Source organism: Macrotis lagotis, chromosome 1, assembly GCF_037893015.1.
Source record: "Macrotis lagotis isolate mMagLag1 chromosome 1, bilby.v1.9.chrom.fasta, whole genome shotgun sequence".
In the NCBI taxonomy this organism is placed as follows: Eukaryota; Metazoa; Chordata; class Mammalia; order Peramelemorphia; family Peramelidae; genus Macrotis; species Macrotis lagotis.
Genome location: NC_133658.1, coordinates 681,411,680 through 681,436,186, shown reverse-complemented (window position 1 = coordinate 681,436,186; position 24,507 = coordinate 681,411,680). Strand labels below are relative to the sequence as shown.

At 34.9% G+C, this 24,507-nt stretch overlaps 1 protein-coding gene across 3 annotated transcripts in view; it reads right to left on the bottom strand.

The window, feature by feature from the left end:
- The window catches only part of ZNF385B (zinc finger protein 385B), a 483,339-nt gene that overhangs the window by 332,346 nt on the left and 126,486 nt on the right, over positions 1–24,507 (bottom strand). For all 3 annotated transcript variants that reach the window (XM_074215577.1, XM_074215578.1, XM_074215579.1), the window contains exon 2: positions 18,650–18,955. In XM_074215577.1, the coding sequence (XP_074071678.1) occupies positions 18,650–18,953 (304 nt within the window). In that variant the 5' untranslated portion in view covers positions 18,954–18,955. The remainder of the gene's footprint in view (positions 1–18,649; positions 18,956–24,507) is intronic.

The window sequence follows — 24,507 nt, the reverse complement described above, 5'->3', positions numbered from 1 at the left end:
TGGTTCTAACACCATCCATGATAGTTTAGCGTGGTACCTTGTGGTATCAGTTGGCCTAAAATGTCTGTTTAGATTTGAGCACATCACAGTTGGTTTTCATCAAACTATAGAGATCAAGGAGTACTTTTGATCAAGGTACTCCTAAGGAATTGGGCAGAAGCAACTGGATTTGGGGAAGATAGGTAAAACCTTAGCTGAGAGGCTGTGTGTCTCAAACACAGGGGGAATCAACCCCTCATGGAGGAAATGAAAGAATCATACTACCTGACCATGTTTCTATCACTATTCTTCCATTCATTTCAACAGCATGGTCTGGAAAACCAACAATCATATTTTACCTTGATAGGTTTTATATCTTTCCCAGTGCCAATCATGGTGCTCTGTGTAGTAGGTGGTATCTCTGTTTCCTCTGTATACTCTAACTCTAGTTATAAGAAGATTATAATAAACCTCTGGGGCTGTGGTAGGGTTGGAGAAGTTAGTATCTGAATGGGGAAGACTGAAAAAATTGTGGTCCTGGTCCAGAGCCACTGTCAATGAGGTCCAGTTTAATCTAGCATAGCAAAGCCAATAATTGGGGATCTACACATTCATGACAACACACAATTCCCTTCGCACTTATTTTCTATAGTCAATAGTCTCCCCATTATACAGATAAGGAAATTGAGGTTCATTAAGTTTATAACACTTCCTCACAAAAATCAGTCTTTGTCAGACCTTGGATTTCAATACAGGTCTCCTTGTGCTACATCAGTGATTGACCCTCAGAAAAGGAAGGATATTTTTGTGACCATAGTAAGTCTCCCCCTCCCCACCTCCAATTTTAGGTATCAAAATTAACTAGAACTAATTTTGTATATAGGACAAGCTTCAATCAAATGATCATGCCACTTTTCATCTATCATTGAAGTGACTTTGGTGTAAATTGAACGTTTGCTTAGTTAAATATTATTTGCGATAGTCTGTGTTAGTTCTTGAGTGGAAAGTTCCTAGTAAGCGAGGAACCTACCAAAAAACTTTTAAGGATAACAATAATAATAATGTTGCTGTTGTTAATGACAATAATGTTCTCTAAAGAACAAGCAAGAGTTCAACATGGAAAAAAGAAATATTAGGTTAGGAAGCCTACAGGAATTTTAGATGCCTTTAAAAAAAAAGTATCATTGATCCATGGGTGAGAATCTGTATTTGCATAGGTGTTTGCTTTCTTGGAGAGGTCTTTGGACAGTAGCATCACTTTTCTAGTTTTTTTAGAAAGTAGTAGGCTGAGTGTTGTCGCCACAATGAAAAGGATATCAAGGAGGGTTTGGGAATATTGCAATGAAATTATGCAAGGACAAGGATTAGTAATGTCTAAAATCAGAGAGACTAATCAATGAAAGAAGACACTAGGAATGAATACATTAATATAAATTATTGGGGCATCATGAGAGAAAAGAGAATATTCCTATAAAGAAATAAGAAAGTATAGAAGGAAGGAATACAAGTAAAAATCAGTAAGCTGAGGTATTTTAGCAATGCTTAGAGAAAGACAAGAAGACACAAAACAATCAGGAAGCAAAGGTACTTTTCCTGGTCTAACTGTAGGAGATAGGGCACATAACTGAATCAATTAAGGAACACCCCCCCCCAAAGAAAAGTAAGTGTTGTGTATATAAACGCAATAAAAAGTAAACAAATGAGTTTAAAAGAAATTTTAATAAACTCATAAATGATAAAGTTAAACAATTTCTTATAGATATTTGAGCTATTTAACAAATCTCTGAAGATATTGTCTCACTAAAACTTCTCTGGGGCCTTGTTTGACTAATTATTGGCCATTGGTCTGATCTATGCTGGCATGTCTTCTATCTTTCTGAATAATCCAAGTTGGAACTGGTCTAAGCTTTTACTAGCAAAATGTTTATTTTTATAAATGATGAACACATTTTAAAAAGCTACCATCTTTTAAAATTTATTATGCAATATTTAATATTACAAATGGTCTCCTGTAATTTATTAAATTAAAATAACATATACAATGTGAATTCAAAAGGAAGTGGCAGTGGTACCATTCGTGAAAGAGGGAAGAGAGGTGGCAGCTTCTGGGGGCACTGTTCCCAAGAAAGAATGAGGCAGAACTAGAGAAGCATTTGTAGGTTGCAGGAATGCCTTGAGATCTCACATCTGTCACTTCCTGGCATTCCCGATTGCCTAACATCTAGGGCCATCTCTGGTTCATATCTGGTCACTGGACCCAGATGGCTCTAGAGGAGAGAGTGAGGCTGAGGACTCAGGCACATCCCCTCATTCAAATCCAATTCATGTGCTTGTCATGGCATCACCTCCACTAATGTCATGGTCTTCTTTGAGAAAGAAGGACAAACTTCATTATCTTCATTATCAATTCATCCGGGAAAATATGTCTTAAGTTTGGACAAAACAATACATCTGTCTAAATAACAGTAATAACCATATTATGTTATCTATGATACCTTTCTTTTGAGAATACTTGGAACATAATTATAGAATTTTTTTTAATGGTTGTGGAAGAAGGAGGTTAAAATTCCAAGAAACTCCATATAGAAATATATGGAAAAACAGAATGATATAAGATCCTCAACATGGGGGTTAAATAATTAAGGACACTATTCAAAAACATTACCATCAACATAAAACAACTTAGTTTAACAATACATTGATTAGTACTAAATTGTTCACAGCATAGTGAACAAGGAAAAATACAGATAGAATTTCTCTTTGAAGGACCTAATACTAAATGTTCTTTATCTTTACTAGTTAAAGATCCATGGATTTTTTTTAAGTTCGAACATCTCTCACTTGTGCTGTTGGCCCCTTCTCTTGTGTTCTTTAGTCAAAGCAGAGGTTCGATGGTGAACAGGGCTAGCTGAATAAAAAGTAATATCAAAGAAAGACCATTAGTTCTTGCAGTCTGAGGACATAAGTTTGATTCTTCCTTTTTTTTTGGGGGGGGGGAGCACACTACCTTACTGTATCGTCATTTAGACAACATAAAGGACATTCCATCTCCTAATTGTGCATTTTCACTGACTGTTCCCTATGGCTAGGTACTCTACTCTTTCATCTGGCTTCATTCAAGTCATACTTAAAATTCTGTTTGACTGGAAATTAGGAAGGAAGGAAACAAGTTATATATTATGGGACACACATTCTGCTGAGGGCTTTAAAGATGTTCTTTCATTTGATCCTCACAACCCTGCAAAGTAGAGAGTACTATTATTTCCATTTTACAGATAAGGAAACCAAAGCAGACCCAGGTTAAGTGACTTGTCCAGGGTCATGCAGTTAACTAAGTGTTTGGCGTTACAGGTTTTTCCAGATCCCACGTCCTTCACTCTATCAACTATATCATCCAGTTGCCACTCAAGAAGCTTCTCTAGGCCCCTTCAAAACTAGTGACTTCTTTCTGAGATTATCTCTAGTTTTTCCTATATATATTACAGGTGAATTGTTTATACATACTTGTTTGTATGCTGTCTTCATTAGATTGTGAGCTTAAGGGTAGTGAGCTTTTCTCCTTTCTTCATACTGCCAATGCTTAGCATCCTACCTAGCACATAATAGGCATTAACAAATGCTGGTTGACTACTAATCTGTATTATCTCATGAAAAAGCCAACTTTTCTGGATCCAAATTTCCTCACCTGTAAAAAGAGGTGCCTTTCAGCTTTAAATGTCTGATTCTAGGTATCTCCTCTTGCTAGACTAATTTCTGTATGAAACTCATCATGTTCTTATCACAGCATGGAAGTACCTCTAATGCTACATGCAAGCTCTGGTGAATCCTGCTAGGCTGTTACATCATTGAAATGAAGCCTGGCTACAGGTCATTGTCTGAAGACTTATCTGTTTAAACAAAAAGAGGCTTATCCTTGAAAGACTAGTTGAAAGACAAGTGATCAATTGTTCTGGACAAGACAACTCATAAAACTACCTACTCTGCCCAAATAGTTACATACTGTGAATGAAATATTCCAATTAAACTGTGGGTTCATCGATGTGATGTGATACTGAAGCCCATCTGCGCCTGAACCTCCTGTAAAACTGTTGTCTATGTCCTCCTCCAAGTTCTTTACAGGGGGAACACCCAACAGGTTCAAAGTCCTCATCTTTTGTTTTTTGGTATCTTCAGTCTGACCGTAAAACATATAGGCTGCCCATCAGTTATGCCTCCCTCACATTCAGTCCATCTTCTCTAGTAACATCTTTTACTCCAGTACTTCATGGTTCCTTGTTTGTTATTTGTTTCAGAATGCTTACAATGACTAAGCCTTTCCCTTGACCTCTGAGTGAAAACTCAGTTTTCAAAAATCAAAAAGAAAAAGGTCCTTTAATGACTCCAAACAATTACTGACACAAAATCTTTCAATTCCAATTCAGTTCAGCAAATCATTGCAAAAAGTTTTATTCCACTGAGGATAGAAGAAAATGGAAGACTACAAGCAGGAACAAAGTAGTTCCTCTCCTTAAGGAGTTAGAATAGGGGTAAGACATAAGGACAAAATAGTCATGGTAAACTTCAGCTCTTAAGTTCCATGAGGGAAATGAAAGTGATATAGTGTTTCAGAGCACCACAAATATAATAAGATTTACACCAATATACACATATCTAATAATCATTTGCTATTGACTAGTTATGAGAGGAGCACTCTGGTTTCATATTGTATTTCTGAAGGACTTGTATTCCATAGTACATGATATTATGTAGACTTCTAACCCATTCAGGGATTGCGGCATGCTCCACTCTTTGTAACCCCATTTGGGGTTTTCTTGGCAAAACTACTTGAGTGCTTCATTGATTTTTTTCTCCACTTCATTTGAGAGTAGAGGAAACTGAGACAAACAGGGTTGAGTGACTTGTTTAGGATTATACCCAAGTAAATGTCTAAGAGCAGATTTAAACTCAGGAAGATGAATCTTCCTGACTCCAAACCCAATACTCTGTTCATTGAGCTATCTAGCTGCTCTCTAAACATTCCAAAGAGATAGTACACTCACCTCTTTGTGAGAGAGAAAATTTGGTGGTTGAACAGTTCCCATTTTTTTTAAAAATGTCTTCTTTAAACTGAGCTGAAACTTTCCTAAGCTAACTTCTACTCAATCATTTTGTCCTAATCACACCCTCTGGACCCACAGAGAATTTGTCTATATACCCTGCTATATGGCAACTTTTCAACTATTTAAAAGTAACCATCACACCCTCCTGGTTTTCTATGACCCAGATGAACATTCTGGACATTCCAAGTCATGCAACCTCTAACCAACCTAGTCATCTTCCTTGGAAGTACTCCTGCTTTTCAATGTCCTTGCTAAAATATGCCACTCCAAATTATACACAAAATTCCAGCCATATTATAACAGTGTGACTACATTCAGTGTGATTATTACCTCCCTTGACCTCACAACTGCATATTAATATGGTTTATGACTGAATTTTTTTAGCAGTTACTTCACTTTTCTGGGTCCCCTTTATATAAATGACTGTCAAGTTACATCTCCTCTACCCCATATTTATGAAACTAATGTTTTAAACTAAGCACAGGACTCTATGATTATTCCCTACAACTTCCATCTTATTGCTTCTGACCTATTATTCTAGCCATCAGACTTCTCTGGACATCAATTATGTCATCCAGTAATATGTCAGCTATCCTTTACTGCTTTGTGGTAGCATCAGACTGAATAAATATGCTTCCTATGACTTCATCCAATCTATTAAGCCTATCCTGTTTGAAATATTTTATTAAAGAGAGATCTCTTAGGTGTACCACAAAGACCCCACTCTGAGATTGGCATCAATCTTTTAATAATCATCTTTACTTTTTTATATTAGTTTTTCTTCTTCCCAATGTATAGGTCTGCAAAACAGTTGACTGGCATTGAGAATTCAAACCTTGGCTCAAGAATTAAATAAAACCAACTAACCAATGGGGGGCTTTAAGCTTATAATCTTGGTTTCATCGGCACAACAATCTAACCTACTGAGATGCTGGCTATGAAATATTCATTTGGCTGTGTGAGAGCCACTGAATCATCATTTTATCTTAAACACACACACACACACACACACACATACACACACACATAAAATTGGTTCAAATGACCACAATAATACATATAAATATATATATATATATATATATATATATATATATAATTTATAAAAACTGGTTCAACTGACAATTAAATATGTGTGTGTATGTATTATGGTATAGTGTCCCATATACATACACTTTCTTTCTTAGAACATCTTTTTTTATTAAAGATTTTGAGTTTTATAATTTCCCCCCAATCTAACTTCCCTTCCCCCACTCCCCACAGAAAGCAATTTGTCAATTTTGCATTGTTTCCATGTTTATGTGATGAGAGAGAAATCATATCCTTAAGGAAGAAACATAAAGTATAAGAGAAAACAAGATCAGACAATAATATATAACTTTTTTTCTCCTAAATTAAAGGGAGTAGTCCTTGGACTTTGTTCAAACTCCATGGTTCTTTCTCAGGATACAGAAGGTATTCTCCATCGCAGACAGCCCAAAATTGTCCCTAATGGTTGCACTGATGGAATGAGCAAGTCCTTCAAGGTTGACCATCACCCCCATGTTGCTGTTAGGGTGTACAATGTTTTTCTGGTTCTGCTCATCTCACTCAGCATCAGTTCATGCAAATCCCTCCAGGCTTCCCTGAATTCCCATCCCTCCTGGTTTCTAATAGAACAATAGTGTTCCATGGCATACATATACCACAGTTTGCTAAACCATCCCCCAATCGAATGACATTTACTTGATTTCTGATTCTTTGCCACCACAAACAAGACTTCTATGAATATTTTTGTACAAGTGATGTTTTTACCCTTTTTCATCATCTATACCCTGAAGGGTATAGACCCAGTAGTGGTATTGCTGGATCAAAGGGTATGCACATTTTTGTTGCCCTTTGGGTATAGTTCCAAATAGCTCTCCAGAAAGGTTGGGTGAGTTCACAGCTCCAGTAACACTGTAATAGTGTCCTAGATTTCCCACATCCCTTCCAGCAATGATCATTATCCTTTCTGGTCATATTGGCCAGTCTGAAAGGTATGAGGTGGTACCTCAGAGAAGCTTTAATTTGCATTTCTCTAATAAGCAATGATTTATAGCAATTTTTCAATATGACTATGGATTGCTTTGATCTCATCTGTAAATTGCCTTTTGCATATCTTTTGACCATTTGTCAATTGGGGAATGACTTTTTTAAAAAAAAAAATATGACTCAGTTCTCTGTATATTTTAGAAATGAGTCCTTTGTCAGAAACATTAGTTGGAAAGATTGTTTCCCAGTTTACTACATTTCTTTTGATCTTGGCTACAGTTGTTTTATTTGTACAAAAGCTTTTTAATTTAACGTAATCAAAATCATCTGGTTTGTTTTTAGTGATGTTCTCCATCTCTTCTTTAGTCATAAACTGCTTCCCTTTCCATGGATCTGACAGGTAAACTAGTCTTTGATCTTCTAATTTGCTTATAGTATTGTTTTTTAATGCCTAAATCCTGTATCCATTTGGATCTTATCTTGGTATAGGGTGTGAGGTGTTGATCTAATCTAAGTTACTTCCATATTAACTTCCAATTTTCCCAGCAGTTTTTATCAAAGAGAGAGTAGAACATCAAATCTTAAGGCAAGGTGCAAGGTTGACTTGCCTGGTATCTAGCACAGGTAATTATTATAGTCAATTGAACCAGTTTTATAGGGTATAAAATGTTCCAGGAGAGGGAAGCAGCTCATAGGACAGTGGAAGTAGCCATATTAACTCCTGAAGGCTGATGCATCAGTAGACAATCACCACTTTAGTTCCTGAATGGTGCTAACTGTGGTCTAAAAATGTTAACAAGTCCTTTAAGCATGACCAACTTTCCTTCAGGGCTTGGCATACTCCTCTAACTTTCCCCTCAGTATATACCCACAGCACTGATACTAGCTAGCACAGGACAATGTACTTAATGAATACCCAATAAATGTCAGATTAGTAGAGGAGTATCCATAAGATGGGTATAATATCTATCTAGGAGGTATGCATGTTTAGCTGTGAATGTTGTGGGGGGGGAGAATTGTGTGTGAATGTGTGTGTGTGTGTGTGTGTTCTATAAAGTCCAAGACGCCTAGAATGAAGTGGTCACTATGATGCTAATGTCAATGTATCTGTCTATGTAATAAACACACACACACACACACATATTATACATCTAGCAGCATTTCTCTAATAGATGTACAAATTGAGCAGACTGTAAGATATTAACATGAATGATATATATATATATATTTATATATTTACATCTCTATGAAATACCCAATATACACATGCAAACACACACACATATATAATATAGATTCAAAAGTACATATATATTTGCACATACACAATGACCTAGAACAAAGACTGGGCACAATTCGCATAACAGCCTACTGGACTGCTCTAATCTACAGGTGCAACAAGTTAGGTGTCAGAAAAGAAGAAGGACCAAAGCTTGAATTCTGAGATCTTACATATATCTGAAAGTCCAAGGCACATCAAACATGATTCAATGGCACCTGTGAAGATGTCCCAAGTGGATCAAGAACTTACCGAACCCAATGGCATTTCCTAGCCTGGGATGCTTTGACATGAATTTTAAATATTGAACATGTGGGTGAAAGTGAAAAGAAAAATCTGGCCAGGATAATGTGATGTATAAATTCCACATCTGGGAATTGAACTCACTGAATCAAAATTTCCACTCAGCCTACAGTCATTACTACAGTCTTTTCTCCCTGGAATATTATTCTGCCTGCTGAGTTCTCTTTTCAAACTAAGACACAGAGTCTCTGAAGTCTACCTTCAGAGATTCAAATCACTCACTGCCCAGATATTCATACTGTCTCTATGCAAGTTTCAATACTTAAAAATGAGGTTCAGTATATCTTGCTTCATTGTGAAAGTTGGAAAAACTAGTCTATTATCATTTAATTTTTGTTATCACATTAGATCTAGGATACATTTGAAGTTCACAATTTTTAAAGAGAGCATTAAATCTTAATTTATCTGTCTATAAATTGAGAGGATTGCATTAGTTGTTCAGAAGTTTCTTAACTTCCATCACATATACCCATGAATTGATACTAGCCTATACCCACATAGGTCTTGACATAAGTCAACTTCCAGGTTCTTATGATGTCAGGACAACTTGCAGAATAATAACCCATCCTGACCCCTTTCTTCTCTGCTGTCACCACACATTTTCCAGATAACAAAACCAAAGTAAGTCATAATTATCAACTCAATGAAATTTTCCAATCCAATGTTCAAATAAAGTGTGAACTGGTTCTGAATGTCCATGGCTATATGCATGTAAAGTACTGCCATTTGTACCCCTGGCTGTTGGTTTTAGGGGTTTTTTTTTGTTTTTTCTTTTGCAAGACAATGGGGTTAAGTGGCTTGCCCAAGGCCACACAGCTAAGGTAATTATTAAGTGTCTGAGGTCGGATTTGAACTCAGGTACTCCTGACTCCAGGGCTGGTGCTCCATCCACTGTGCCACCCAGCTGCCCCTTGGTGATTTTTAAAGTGGGGAAAATGTATATCTTACTTGGTAGAATTACTTGGTACATGCTCACTGAATAAATTGATCATACTGGAATTGAAGTAATTTTAATAAGACTTTGTGGAAGGAACATTAATCAATCAACCAACCTGTAAGCATTTTTGTTAAATAACTACTTTTTACCAGTCATTGTGCTAAAGCTAGGGATAGAAAGAAAAAAAAACAAAAATCCTTGAGACTTGAGAAGAGACAAAATATGCATATACATGCATGTATGTATATGTGTATGGATATATGTTTAAAATATGCATATGGAGTACATGAAAGGCAATCTTTGAAAGAAAGACAACAACTATGAGGAAAATCAGAAAGGGCTCTTGTGCAAGGTGATACTCGAGGTGAATTCTGAAGGGATCAAATAATTCTAAAGGGTAGGACCAGGAAAGAAAGGACTCTATAAATGGTGAACAGGAAAGGTAAAAGTATACAGATAAGAAGTGGAACTTCATATGAAAGGAGTAAACGTTCAAGAAGTCTGAAAGGGGGGCCAGGCTGTCAAGAGTTTTCAATGTCAAAGAAAGTTTATATTTCATCCCATGGATAGTAGGAAATCCACCTTATTGAATAGCAAAGTGACAGATTCAAGCATGCACTTAATGAAAATCACTGTCAGCTGAGTGGAAGATGGACTGGAGATGGATGGTGAGATCTGAGACAGTGGAGCCAATTAGGAGACTGTATAATAATGGTTCAGATGAAAAGTGATAAGTGCTTGAATGAGGATGCTGGTTGTAAAAGTGGAAGGATGAGATTTTTAAAAGAAATGTAGATACAGAGACAACAAAATGTGGCAACCTACTGAGTATATGGGAAGAGTGATAGCAAATGGTTGAAGATGACAAAGAAGATGGGAAACAGTGATTTTCCACAGTAATAAAGAAGTTTGAGAAAGCAGTTGGTTTGGATAATGAGTTTTGCTTTGGAGATGTTGAGTATGAGGATATCTAGGTCAAAATATTCAACAGTCAGAAAATAATGCAAGAATAGTGCTCAAGAGAGAAACTAGGGATGAATATAATGTTGTGGGTATAACTGCATAGAAAATCATAAGGGATCTCCTGGATCAATGGGTTCTGCAAGTGAAAGAATATATAGAAGGAAATAAAAGAAATATCCCAGGACAGTTGGGGAATATGCCCAAGGAAAGGCATTAGCAACTAGGGAAATGAAGAAGGGCTCCTGCTCAAGGTGATATAAGAGATGAATTTTGAAGGGACATAGTGATTCTATGGGGTGGATGATAGGCAATGCAAAGGTATAGAGACCAAAAGTGGAACCTCATATGAAAGGCCATTATGGTTAGACTAAAGGAAATGTGAAAGGGAGTATATTTGTAATAAGACTGAAAAGATAGAAAGGGGCAATATTATTAAGAATTTAAATGCCAAACAGAGGAATTTATATTTCATTTATATTTATTTCATCCTATGCATAGTAGGGATTGACTTTATTGAGTAGGAGAAAGATAGATTCAAACATACACTCAATTTAAATCACTTTTGTCATGTGTATGGATATGACATGAATGAAAATAGCAAAGGAGACTGAGAAGCAGTAGTCAGAGCACAAATTCTAATTCATGTTCAGAAATTATACCCACTGTACCAGTGAATCACACAGGAACCAATTCTGTAAAAGAGAAAGGATCTATAATGTATCTCTGTACTTTGTTTATAGTATCAGTTTTATTGAAAGTTTAAGATGACAGTGGGGAAAGAAGCATTCATTTTTGAATAAGAGAATTTGTTTGCTGATAGAAACATTCTATGGAATGCAAGAATCCCTTCTATAGGACAAAGGGTCACAAGGTATACTTCAAATAAGTTCTTCTCTACCTCAATACAGACAAAATGCCACATATGAGGCTATGGAATACTGACTGGAATCACTCCTAGAGAACTATTTATCAAAGAATCCATACATATATTATATATATATAAGATATATTACACGTATGTATGTAATTCCGTGTATTTTCCTCCATCTTCTCTTCCTATTTCCCTCTCATTGAATAATACAGACTATCATCTTTCTGAGGTAGTATAACTTGACAGATAAAAAGCTGTCCTCAAAAGTTCAAGGTTTCAATATCTTAACTTCTCAGTGCTCCAGACAATGCTATATAAAGGCAATAAGTTGAAACACAGTTGCCTGAAATCAAAATGGGGAAATTGAGGCCCAGGGATATTATAATGACTTTTCCAAGGTCACACAGTATTAGAAGTTGAAATTAGTTTTTCTTACTCATGAGGTAATATTCTGTACCTGTAGAGAGATTACATTTGCAAAATATGATCTCACAGGTAAAAGCATAGCAAATTATTTAGTAAAACTCCCAAAGTAAAACCTAAATGAAAAGTCAAACAAATATTTTTTAAAAACATAAAAACATCCTCTTTCTACATTATGACTACCACAATACCAGTTTCTTCCTTAAAACAAAGAAGGAAAAATTCCCCTAGAATAGAATTACAAAAGAACTTATATTTGTTTCTTTTAGAATGGACCATTTCATCAATGTTCATCCTATCTGCAATGAAAGTTATTATTTAATTACTAGAATAAAGTTTGTGAAAAAGTCAGATTGTTCAAGAAAAATTAATCGGTTTTAATCGAACTTAATCAATTATTTTATAGTATGATCAATAACATACTACCAAAGTAGTATTGCTTGGTTATATGAATAAAACACATTACATTAAGAATGGAATGGAGAGTGAAATTATCATTTAAACTGTTGATTTATTGAATCAGTGTGGGATGGGGGTAAAATCCTGGATATGAAAATGAGGGATTTTAATTTGAGACCTGGCTTAGTTAGATCTTAGAATCTGAGCAAGTCACTTGAGCAAGTCACTTAACCATGATGGGTCTCTTTCCTCTTCTAAAATAAGAGTGAGTTAAACCAGAGAACCGTTGCATTATAACTGTGGCAAGAACACTGGGTTTGGTATGAAAAGACCTGGGCTCAAATTGAGAATATGTCCTTTAATCCCAGCCCTAGTTACCAGTTGACCTTGGTTGTTGTCATTCAGTTGTTTTTTTCAGTTGTGTCCAACTTTTTGTAATGTCATATAGGGTTTTCTTGGTAAAGATACTGGAGTGGTTTCTCATTTACTTCTCTGGTTCATTTTATTGAAGGGTTAAGTGACTTGTCCAGGGTCACACAGTTGAAGTTTGAGACTAGATCTGAGCTCAGAAAGATTAGTCTTTCTGATTGGAGTCTCTTAGTTTATCCTCTGAGTCACCTGTTGTCCATTGACTTTGTGGAAGTGACAAACTCTTTCTGGAATTGTTTCTTTTTATGTAAAAAGAAGATGTTATATTCTTATCTAACTCTAAATTTGTGTTTCTATTAAACCTTCAATTATTCATGATTCAATCAGGTACAATTTTACTTGCAGTTTTAAGTTCACCTAACTTTTCACTGACATGTTAATTTGTTAATTTTTTCTGACAAATAGTAGGAAGGTGATACACACATAAGGAAATGTAGAAATGTTATATTTGTATTTCTTTTCTGGAAAAATTTATTAATGTCTCTATCTACCATGCTCTGAAATGGCATTAGACATTGTATTTATTACATACTTATGGCACCACCTTGTGGCCATTCTCTAGAACTAACAAAAGTGAAAAAACTGGCTAAAGAAACCAGGACGAATTCTAGATTTTGAAATAACTGGGTTGAATTGTGAAGTTCATTTTCTGACTGAAAACCTTAATAGATTCTATAACCTTGAAATATGGTTGCTTAATAAGCATACCAGAATTGTTTTCACCTATCATTTCAGATTAATTTTTATGGATGCTCTATAAACTTTATTCAGAAATAAGAATGATAGGAAAAAAAACTATGTGAATGCTAGAAGGGCAAAGAAGGGTGCTCCAAAAAAAAGAGAGAGAGGGAGAGAGTGTATGATGGAGGACAGTAATTTATTTAGTAATTATTTAGTGATTTATTTAATTAGCGCATACTATAAATTATAGACACTTTTCTAAGTACTAGGAGTATAAAAAGAGGCAAAAGTCAGACCATGCTTCCAAGGAACTCACAATGTAAGAGAAGAAACAACACGAAAGCAAAAATATATACAAACAAGCTCTAAAAAGGAATTATCAACAGACAGAAAGCATTCGAACTGAGAGTGACTAGGGAAGTTCTCCCATATAGACTGGGATTTAGTTAGAACTTAAAGAGGAGGGATACATGGAAACCAAGAAAAAAACAAGTGGAACATGGATTTTTATCTGGAAGATCATGGATACGGGAGGTAGAATGCCATGACTAGGGAAGGTCAATTAAACCAGTTTGGTGAGGGGAATAGTAAGTGTGTGAATAGGGACAATGTCTAACCAACCTGGCAATCATTCCTTTGAGTCACAGTAACTCAGTGCCAAAGTGTCTGCATCTCTATATGTCTAAGAATTTAAGTATGTAATTGTCTACCTAAGTAGTTAAGTGTTTATGTAATTAAGTACCGACAAGTTACCTAAGGCTGGTAAAAGACATGGGCTGTACAGATATTTACTGCCTGCCCTATCCAAGGAGCTGGTAGGAGAGAGAAGGGATGGGGGGAGTAAGAAACTTAGATGAAAATGGGAGCAGCAGAAAAGGCTGGCCAGGAGGGAAGGACCTCCCTCCATTCATATTTAGATTTGACCAGACTTCCAAGCATATGAATAAAACTAACTTCATATCATTCAAGGGTTTCCTGTACATCCAAACAAATTCACCAGCATTCCTAAATGGGATTCTCTTCATACATGTCCAAACCAGTGAAAGTGAGTGAGTGATTTCCAGATGCTATGGGGAACCCCCCAACTCCCAATCTCTTTTCTGGGGGTAAATGGGGTTAGATGAAGATTCTCAGATGTGTCTCTGATGAAGCTGATTTGTTTTTGTGGCTTTGCTTTTGTTTTGTTTGACACATTTGAATAAAAATATGTCAAAATTTTACCAACAGGAAAAAAAAATGATACCTCTGTATCTAACTGCCTATGTTCCCAAGACATCAGTTTGGATGAATTTAAGTTAAAATAGGCCGATATGCATCAAAGTGAAATGGTTTAGACTGGTATGAACTGGTTATAAAATTCTTCAAACAATTTAGTGTGGTTTGGACTGAATTAACCAGAATGAACTGGTTTAAGCAGGTTTGAACTGATGTAGGATGATGTGCACCTCTTTGAGCAGGATTGATGTGGTTTGGAACAGATTAATCTAAGCATTATCTAAAGTATCTAAATATATATTTAACTAAATGCACACATAACTGGGAATTTAACAGAATAGCTATGCAACTAGGCAGCTAAGTACCTAATTTTCTGTGGAACAAACATAGGCACTTTATGTGGCTCTAATTACCCAAGTACCCAAGAACTTCACTATCCTGAATATGTAATTAGGGATCTAAACAACTGAATATCTTTTAATTAACTTATTACCTTTTTACCCAAATACCAGGGTACCTAAATAACTAAATCCTTATTTCTAAATATAATGGTTTAGTCCCTTTTGACCTGCATTGGACAGGTTAAAACCAGACTTTTACGAAGAACGAGATTAAAGCCAAATGAATGAGTTTGAACCTGGATTTGACCTGGACTAAGAACAGTCTGAATTGCTGTGAACTAGTCTGAAGTTGACCTAAGTACATTTAACTCAAGTTTTATATAATTAGATACTTTAGCATCTACTTAACTGATTACCTAAGTCCCTAAGTCCTTCTATACCTAAACTCTGAAGTACTTAATTTCCTTATTAAATGATTGCTTAAGTCTCTAATTACCTATGTCTCTAATTAACTCTGTACTTAGTTACTATAAGTACCAAATTACCTTTTATCTAAATTCCTATGCACATCAGTATCTAGGTACTTTTGCATCTAAACCTAATCAGTTTAGATGTTTGAACTAAAATGGTTGATACCAGACCTTTGATCTGAACCAGATCAAACCTATTTAGACTGGTTTGAACCCTTTCAGATCAATTTGAAACAGACTGAAGCAGTTTAGACTCATTTGATCTGGTTTGAATTGGTTTATACTAGTTTTAACAGAATTGAACTGGTTTAGACAGATAGGACATTTATTTAGCATATTTAGAAGAGCATAAATAATGAAGTATCTAAATTACTTACTACCTTAGTACTTTTGTAATTATGCACCCAAATGCCTCAGTATCCCTGTAAGTGCCTAAATAACTGATTACCTAGTCATATACCTAAATACTTAATCTCCTCTGTCCCTGAGTACCAAGTTCCCTAAATATCTAATTACTAAGTACCTTTGCACTGAAGTATCTAATTGACTGATTACCTAAGCACTTTATATGCCCGAGTACCCAATTAACTGATTACCCAAGTACTTAATTTTCTATGGACATTTCTAATGACCTTGATTAACTAGGTACTTGATTTTTTTCAATTACTTGGTTAAGTATTTAATTATTTATATATAAGTACCTATTTGGCTGTTTCTTTAAGTTACCAAATTACATAAGTACCAATGTACCTAAGTAGTTTGTAGCATCAGTTTAGTAACACTAGTTTGAACTGGACTGAACCAGTTTGGATGAACTGGAATCATCAAACTAGTATGAATTAATGTGAACTACACTGAAACAGTTCAGAACAATTTGAATTTGATGGAACTGGTTTGAGCCATTTGCACTGGTTCAGATCAATAAGAATGAATTTAAATCAGATTAGGCCTCTTTGAACTCTTTATACTGGATTTAATCTATTCAAGTTATTATAACTAATTTACTGCACATATGTGAATATCATACATAAGGTTTCTAAACATCTAATTATGTGTCTAATTAGCTAAAAATACTTAAGAGTATATGCTCCTGGATACTTAAGTTTTGGTGCCTGTATACCTAAGCACCTACGTGTTTATGTCTCTGAGGACTTAATTAGCAAGTTTCTAAATGACTATACCGAAGTACCTAATGATCTATAAGTACCTTATTACTAAAGTATCTAAATGTGTATATAGATAGAAAGAGAGAGGGAATTTAATTGAACAGCTAGCAGCTAAGCACCTAAGTACCTAATACATATATTTATATATATATATATATAGAGAGAGAGAGAGAGAGAGAGATCCTTAGTTATATAACTAAGAAGTTAATTGATATCTAATTGCCTAATGAACTGATAACCTAAGAAGTACTCAAATATTGATGTTCCTAATTATCTAAGTAACCATGTACCTAAGTTCCGAAGAACCTCTGCAAAAGATCTTTAGCTATTACAGGATTTCTTCTTATACTGGTCACTAATATAATGTGACACAAGGTAAAAAAGCAAAAAAAGTAGAAATTGTCCCTCCTTTGAAAACTATTATCATGTATGCCATTTACGCTGGCTTGTCCTGACTAAAGATTAAAACTATAGCTAATTCTTACAAATAAAGAAATTTGCAAGTACATGAATTGTTTAAAAATATGTCATCAAGGTCAATTTTCTTTATTTTGAGATATTCTCCTTTTACTAAAGCCATCTGTGTTCTGAGGAAAAAAACATCAAACATGTCCACAGCTATGTTTGAATCCAACACATTTTGTACTTCAAAGCAGAGAAGCAAAATTTGTCAACACTTTCATGTAATCCTGATATTTCTCCTTGAATTTGTTATTTATTTATTCATACTATAAGCATAATTATAATATTAATTTGTGAGTTTTCTGTTGCAGATATATTTCTGGCAAACCTTTTTTCCCACTTTGACACCATAGTCATCACATACATAATGCAAGATAAAAGAATAACAAAGAAAAGACAATAGGAGATTTTTTTAAATTATTGTAAAATAATGCTATAACTTATAAGTCAAGACCTTCAGCTGACCAGTGAATATCATGTAGGTAAAACAAAATTAAAGGACTTATGAGATTTCTTAAGTGAAAGTATTTTCTACCATGATTAATCAAGCCTCAAGTGAAATAAGATTTAATCTGATTTATAAATTTCCTAATCATTATTTCCAGCTTGATCTTCATATGTAGATGGCTTTCATTTAAGTTCAATGGAGCTTAACATGAATTATGACATAATATCACACAATTTAAAATCATATAAGGGAAATGCACACGTAGAAATTTCCCTACATGCAGGAGATTTCTGCATGCAGCATTTCCACTTTAATATGCTTCAAATATGGGCTTCTGTACCTCAGACAAATGTTTATTAAAATAGAATACACAAATATTTCATCATTTTAAGAAAGGGTGTTTATTTGAGCTTCCTAATCAAAACTAGATGTGATTTCTACATTTTATAGTATTCTCCCAGATAGAAGAAATACAATACCTCTGTTTGTTTTTTCCTTTCACACTGGACATTGATAATAGGATGGCATGAAAAACAAAAAAGCACTTTCCCAAAGGAAAGATAATTGCTAAGTTCTTTCTTTACTCCAACAAGAAGTAAAGGTTAGGAATGAGTGTTGTTGGGATTGATCCTTTGGAGATAGAATACACATTCAGTTAAATCAGTTCTCTTAAACTTCCCTTAGATCAATAATCAGTATACTGCTAGCAACTCAATAAAGCCCTAAGACACTGGAAATGCACATGATTAGTGTGTTGGGAGGGATTCTGCATGATGCTATAATGGTTAGTTTTAAAATATTCTAAGTTAAGTTATTAGGTAGAAAATGCATTAAAAAATTCAAGAAACTTAAATTTTTCATGAGAACAAGAAGGGATCTCATTGGTTCATTTTAGAAATATGCTCCAAAAGTACATTAGGAAATGTTCACACCATTTGAATACAGGAGGGCTTATGCTCCAAAGTACAAACTGTGTCAGAAACTGATTATCAAAAAATAAAGTGACAAATTCCTCCTGAAATTTTACCTAGACAAGGGGAGATAACATCTTATGGGACCACAGTTTTAAAGACAAAAACTCATCTTTCCTAAAAAAAAAATCGTTTTTTCTAATAAAAAAAAAGATCTACTCACCCATGCAAACAATGACCTCTTGGACAGGCCTACCTACCTGTACTTGTTCCTACCAACAGTGACCCAGGGCTGGAAGAATGTGCAGGGACCTTCCCATCATTCAGCTGCTTCACCCTCTTCAGGTGTGATTTCCCATTGTAATGGACCTGAGCCTGAGCAGCAGAGTTCAGTTGAATGTTGCACACATCACAGAAGGAAAAAAGAATTTTCTTTTTTTCTTTATTCACTTGAGAGTCTGGTCGTTCATGCTTTGATCCTTTTTCTTCAAAGCCTTGTAGAAAGGTAGCCATGTTCATAACTCCATCTTCGAGGATGTAGTCAGGACTCAAAGGACGCTTCATACCTATAGAAAGAATACATTGTCCTTGAAATAGGAAACTGACTGGCCATTTATTTCTTGTCACATTTTAATTTTAAAATCAGTATACAGGCAGTCAAGTTCAGCAAAACTTGTCCTCATCACCCAAAAACAACCATTGAGGATGATTTGCTCATTCAGAAAACTTGTACTGTATTCTACTATATACAAAATATAGTATGAGGGAGTGACAAAGTTCCTGCCTTCATGGAGCTTATAGTTCAGTAAAGGAATAATATATACACAAATAATTATTATATATTAATATTATAAAATAAATGAATTTGACACTTACAAAATACAGCTACTTAAGATCATAGAATTTCAGAGTTAGAAAGAACATCAGAGGTTAATCAGAATTTGAGAAAAGATCTCCTCTACAACATATCATGCAAGAGGGGAAAGGAGGGGAGAGGAAAGGACACAGCTACCAATATACCCTCATCATTTCACCTCTAAACTATTCATCTCCTTGCCTCAAGTCTCTCCATTCCAATTCATCATTTACTGATCTTTCTAATTGATCTTCATTTAGTAAATTTCAGTGGCTCCCTATAACCTGTAGGATCAAATATCTATCCACTTTGTCATCTTGCCCTGGATAGAGCACCAGTCCTTGAGTCAGAAGAACCTGAGTTCAAATCTGTTTCAAACACTTAACTCCTACTAGCTGTGTGGCCTTGGGCAAGTTACTTAACCCTGACTGCCTCACATCAATTCATATTTGGCCACTGGACCCAGACTGCTCCTGAGGAGAAAGTGAAGCTGGTGATTTAGCATAGCACACTCTCATCCAGTTCACTTGCTTGTCAGTATTATTACTTCCCTGATATCATGGTCTTCTTCAAGAAAAAAGGACAAACATCAAGATCAAATAGAACCTGGTGCCTTAATAACTTTCTAGGCTTCTTACTTTCTTCCATGTTCTCTGTGATCCAGTAACGCTGGCCTTCTGACTCTTCTTTGAGCAATAAAATAATTTTGTAAAAAAAAAAAAAATCTAGCCCCAGGGGTGGCTAGGTGGCGTAATGGATAAAGCGCCAGCCTTGGAGTCAGGAGTACCTGGGTTCAAATCTGGTCTCAGACACTTAATAATTACCTAGCTGTGTGGCCTTTGGCAAGCCACTTAACCCCATTTGCAAGCCACTTAACCCCATTTGCCTTGCAAAAAACCTAAAAAAAAAAACAAAAAAAAATCTAGCCCCTAAATATTGTAAGATATTAAATATAAGTGGTTTGATACTCAAAAATCAGAAAGTAAAAAGAATCTGAAAATGAATGGAAGGCTGCCACACATGTCTTGTGTAGATGGGCAATAAAGAAGTTGACATCATTTTGTGGCCAGAACAAGAAATGATGGCATAGGATATTTGGTGAGTTCATATTACATTGCTCAGGATAAATACTTGCAAAAAAAGGACCAATATAGGAATATTTTCAACCTATGTGCCAAAAGTTATTATAGAGAAGATGAAGATATCTAAAGTTTCTGTGAATTATTTAGTAAAAATCTCTTTATTAATACAATATTTATTTTAATTTTCTGGACATTAATGTAAAGATGACATTGGCAAAAATGTATTGGAAAATGGTTTGGTAGTGATGTATGAGAAAGATAAAAGGTTTATATTCCACATACACACACACACACACACACAAACATTTTTAAACTAGCGATACTGAATGTGGCAAACACAACATTGTATCATAAAACTAAAATTGTGCTTTGACTGTATTTTAATGAACAAAAATGACTTGTTTTTGATGTTGGAGCCATTCCTGAATCAATTATTTATATGTAGACTGACTTATTAGAGGACAGATTAAAATTAATAAAAAAGTAGTAGGATTTTTAAAAAGATATGTCATGAAGTTAACAATGTTTCCTGACTAATTAAACAAATCATAAATATTAAAATATGGGGAATGGGTAGAGGAATGGACACTGACATAGAATACAGGAATTTTGTACAGATATTTAACTAATGCAAATTAATTTAAGATGAGAATGGACAAACTTAATTAAAAGCACCCCAGTTACCCATCATTTGATTCCTTTGTCAATGAGATCATATGGTTTGGAATATAAGGAGCAACACTAGTTTGGAATATAAACTTCCAAAAATGAAAATTATGGGAATTAATATGATCAATTTAATCATCTGTAAAATAAATGCACTGCATTTCATGGTTCCCAAGTTTCCTTTCATGTCTAAGTGTATGATCCTATGATCTGAGATTTGGTTCCTGTCTTTCTTTCACAATATAATTAGTAAGAGGAAAGACTAAAACATGGATGGAGAAAGCCTGTCAATAAAAGTCATCCATAAGTACAAGGTTGACAGAATCCTGGGTCTGAAGTCAGAAAAGTCTCAGATATTTCCTAAGTATGGAATGTTGGGCAAGTCATTTAACCTCCACCTACTTCAGAACCGTAAAATGGAGGTTATGAAAGTACTTACCTCATCTCCCTGTGAGGATAAAATCAGATATCTGAAAAGGTCTGGCATAAATATATTAAGTACACACACATACTTACTACACACACATATACACACATCACACGTATGCTGGCATAGCCATACATGTCATATATAGATACACATGCATAGTATACAATGACATAGACACTCATTATATACATACTTATACATGATATATACAGAATGTATATATATATATAAACCGATACACATTTTACACACGACATGTATGTACAACCCGTGCATATATAGATATGATGTATACATGCATCATATATACATAGATACATTATATATACATACACACAATTATATACAAATATGTATATACATTTATGTTCTATAATAACATAACTATACATATGGTACATATACACACAGATATATACATCTATACATAGATACAGATTTTTATTGTTTGTTAGTCCTTTGTTAGTCCTTTGTTCTGGAATATGACCAAATGACCTTAAGAGGGTGATGTGATGTCTTGGCTTGAGAACTGTATTTAAGTGAGGCTTGACTGTGCAAAGTCACCAGCCGTACTCTTTCCTCCAAAATTATCCAATAAGAAGATATAGATGAATATAAATGGAGATGGCCCTGGATGCAGTGGGAGATCTTGTACTAAGGTCTCTCACAGGTGTCAATTCACCTGAGAATGGCAAAACCCATTCAATGATTAAAGGCTAGGTAAGAATTGAGGCAAAAGATGACCTAGTTTGCCTTCATTAAAGAATCAATCAGAATGGGCTTAAGAAGTTCCAAGAATTTCTGGCCAAAATACAAACAACTGTTATTTGTATTCACTCTGAGCCAGTTAGGACTCAAAAAATGAGTATGTGAGCATTGGTAGCCAACCAGTGAAAATCAGAGTGTTTTGGGTTTAAAGGCATTGTCAGATTTCCCTTTTTGAATCACAGTGGGTTAAAAACACCTGGCTTTCCAGAACAACATTTTAAGAAATCATAAGTGAAAACTACATGAAACAAAATGGTTAACTGTCTCAACTTTGTGGGAGGGGTAAACACAAACAATAATAAAATAAATAAGGAAAACAGAAAAAATTTGTCAATCCCATCTATTTCAAACAACTCTCAATGCCACTTGTGACAACTCTCTCAAAATTCCACCATGACATCAATCATCACCCATGTGATTGATCTACAAACATAATGGTGTTTGTTACCAACTGCAATCTCTCATGTCACCTATCCACTGATGTCATCTAAGTCATCCCTTCAAATGTCACCTATAGTTATCATTGTCACCAATCTGCAAATGCGATGCCTATCACCTCTTTTCCAATATCACCAATAAACCAATGTAACAAAATTCAGCAATCTAGAAATTTTAAAAAAGGATAGGTATACAGTTTCATATGGATTTCACCAGCTCAGGCCCACAAATGCTTCTTGAAGGAGCACAGATTAAATCAAATAAAGCAACAACTTGGAAAAAGCTATTAGATGAGACCAAGCACATGGGTAGAGCCATGCTTCAGATGACAAAATTCAGAGGCAATTCTGGGAGATCAATTCTCAAGGTACCTGAAGAAGGGGGGAAAAATGCCAAAACCATACAAAAAAATGCAGACCCTAAGGCAACCAAGAGAGTATCAATAACTACCAAAAATAGGCCAACACATAAAATTTTAATGAGAACAATCTACAGATGCATTGAGGGCATCCTTGAAGAGAGTATCTGAGACAGACTTAAAACCGCATTTTACTGTTACACAACTGAAATTTTTATATAATGCCATATGTCGCTGTCCTTATGTTTGCTGGCTATAAAAACTTTGATGTGGCATAGAAGAACACTGCTTTGAAAGCTCTCTTCCAATGAGGTATTTCTTGTGCATATGTAAAAATTATATAAAATTCCTTGAAAGATATAATAGAGATGACTTTATTTTGATAATCTTCTGATCATTATTATTATTAAAATTAACAAAAATATAAGAGCTAAAGTGTATACAATGCTTATTATCATCCAGGATATCATTTGATGCTCACAACATCCCTGGGAGGTAAGAGTCCCCATTCTACAGATGAGGAAAGTAATCAGAATTTGAGTTCAGGTCTTCCCAACTTCAGGTCTAGGGCTCTGAACACTACAGCAACACCAAGTTGTCTAAATACCATCATTACTATAGTAAGATCTAATAAAGGCATCAAAGTGAGAAATCGATGCTTACCATTGTCAGTCACTGCCATGAAGAAGACTCAGTATTAGATCAGGGGATCTTAAACTGTTTTGTGTATGTGGTGTAGACTTTTTTGGCATTCTGGAAAACTTCACCTCTAAATATTTTTAAATAATTGAAGGAAATGCTAAATTTCATTTAAATATTAGTGAAAATAAAGATGCATTTTCCCCTTCCATGCTCATGGACTCATTGAAATACAGGTTTTACCCTGATTTCTGTGGCAAGCTCCCCAGATATTCCCATCTGTGGTGATGTGGTGATGTTCCTGCTTGTATCACTCAATAAATAAACATTGATGAATCAACTATTGTGTGTGCTGATCATTATTAACTTGTTGAGTGTTATATTTTTATAACAAATTCTTTGTGCTTATGTGTATATTCAACCCTTCTTTATCCATTTCAGATGAATGAATTTAATCTAATGTCCTTCCCCTCCCATTCTTTTACTGTAGACTCCCCTTACTCTAATTACAAGAAATAGCAAGTTCCAACTCTCTCCCTTTTTTCTTCCTTTGTAAACTAATTTTTTCCTCTTTTTACCTATTTTCTTCTCCTTAAGTAAGAAGAACAAGTGAAATCTACTCCAGGACCTCTATTTTTAAATGCCTTCACTATCCTTTGAAGGGATACTTACTTTTCTCAATGAAAATGTTAAAATTATGTTACATATTTCTTCCCAATTTTTCAAATTTATTTACCTTGAGTCTTCCAGGGCTGAACCAAGATGGCAGCATCAAAACAACATGCTCCTGAAACTTTTCCCCTACCAAAGATAAATGAAGCTTCTACTCTGACATACAAACTACTGATCCCATCAAGAAAAAAGATGAGATTCAAAGAAGT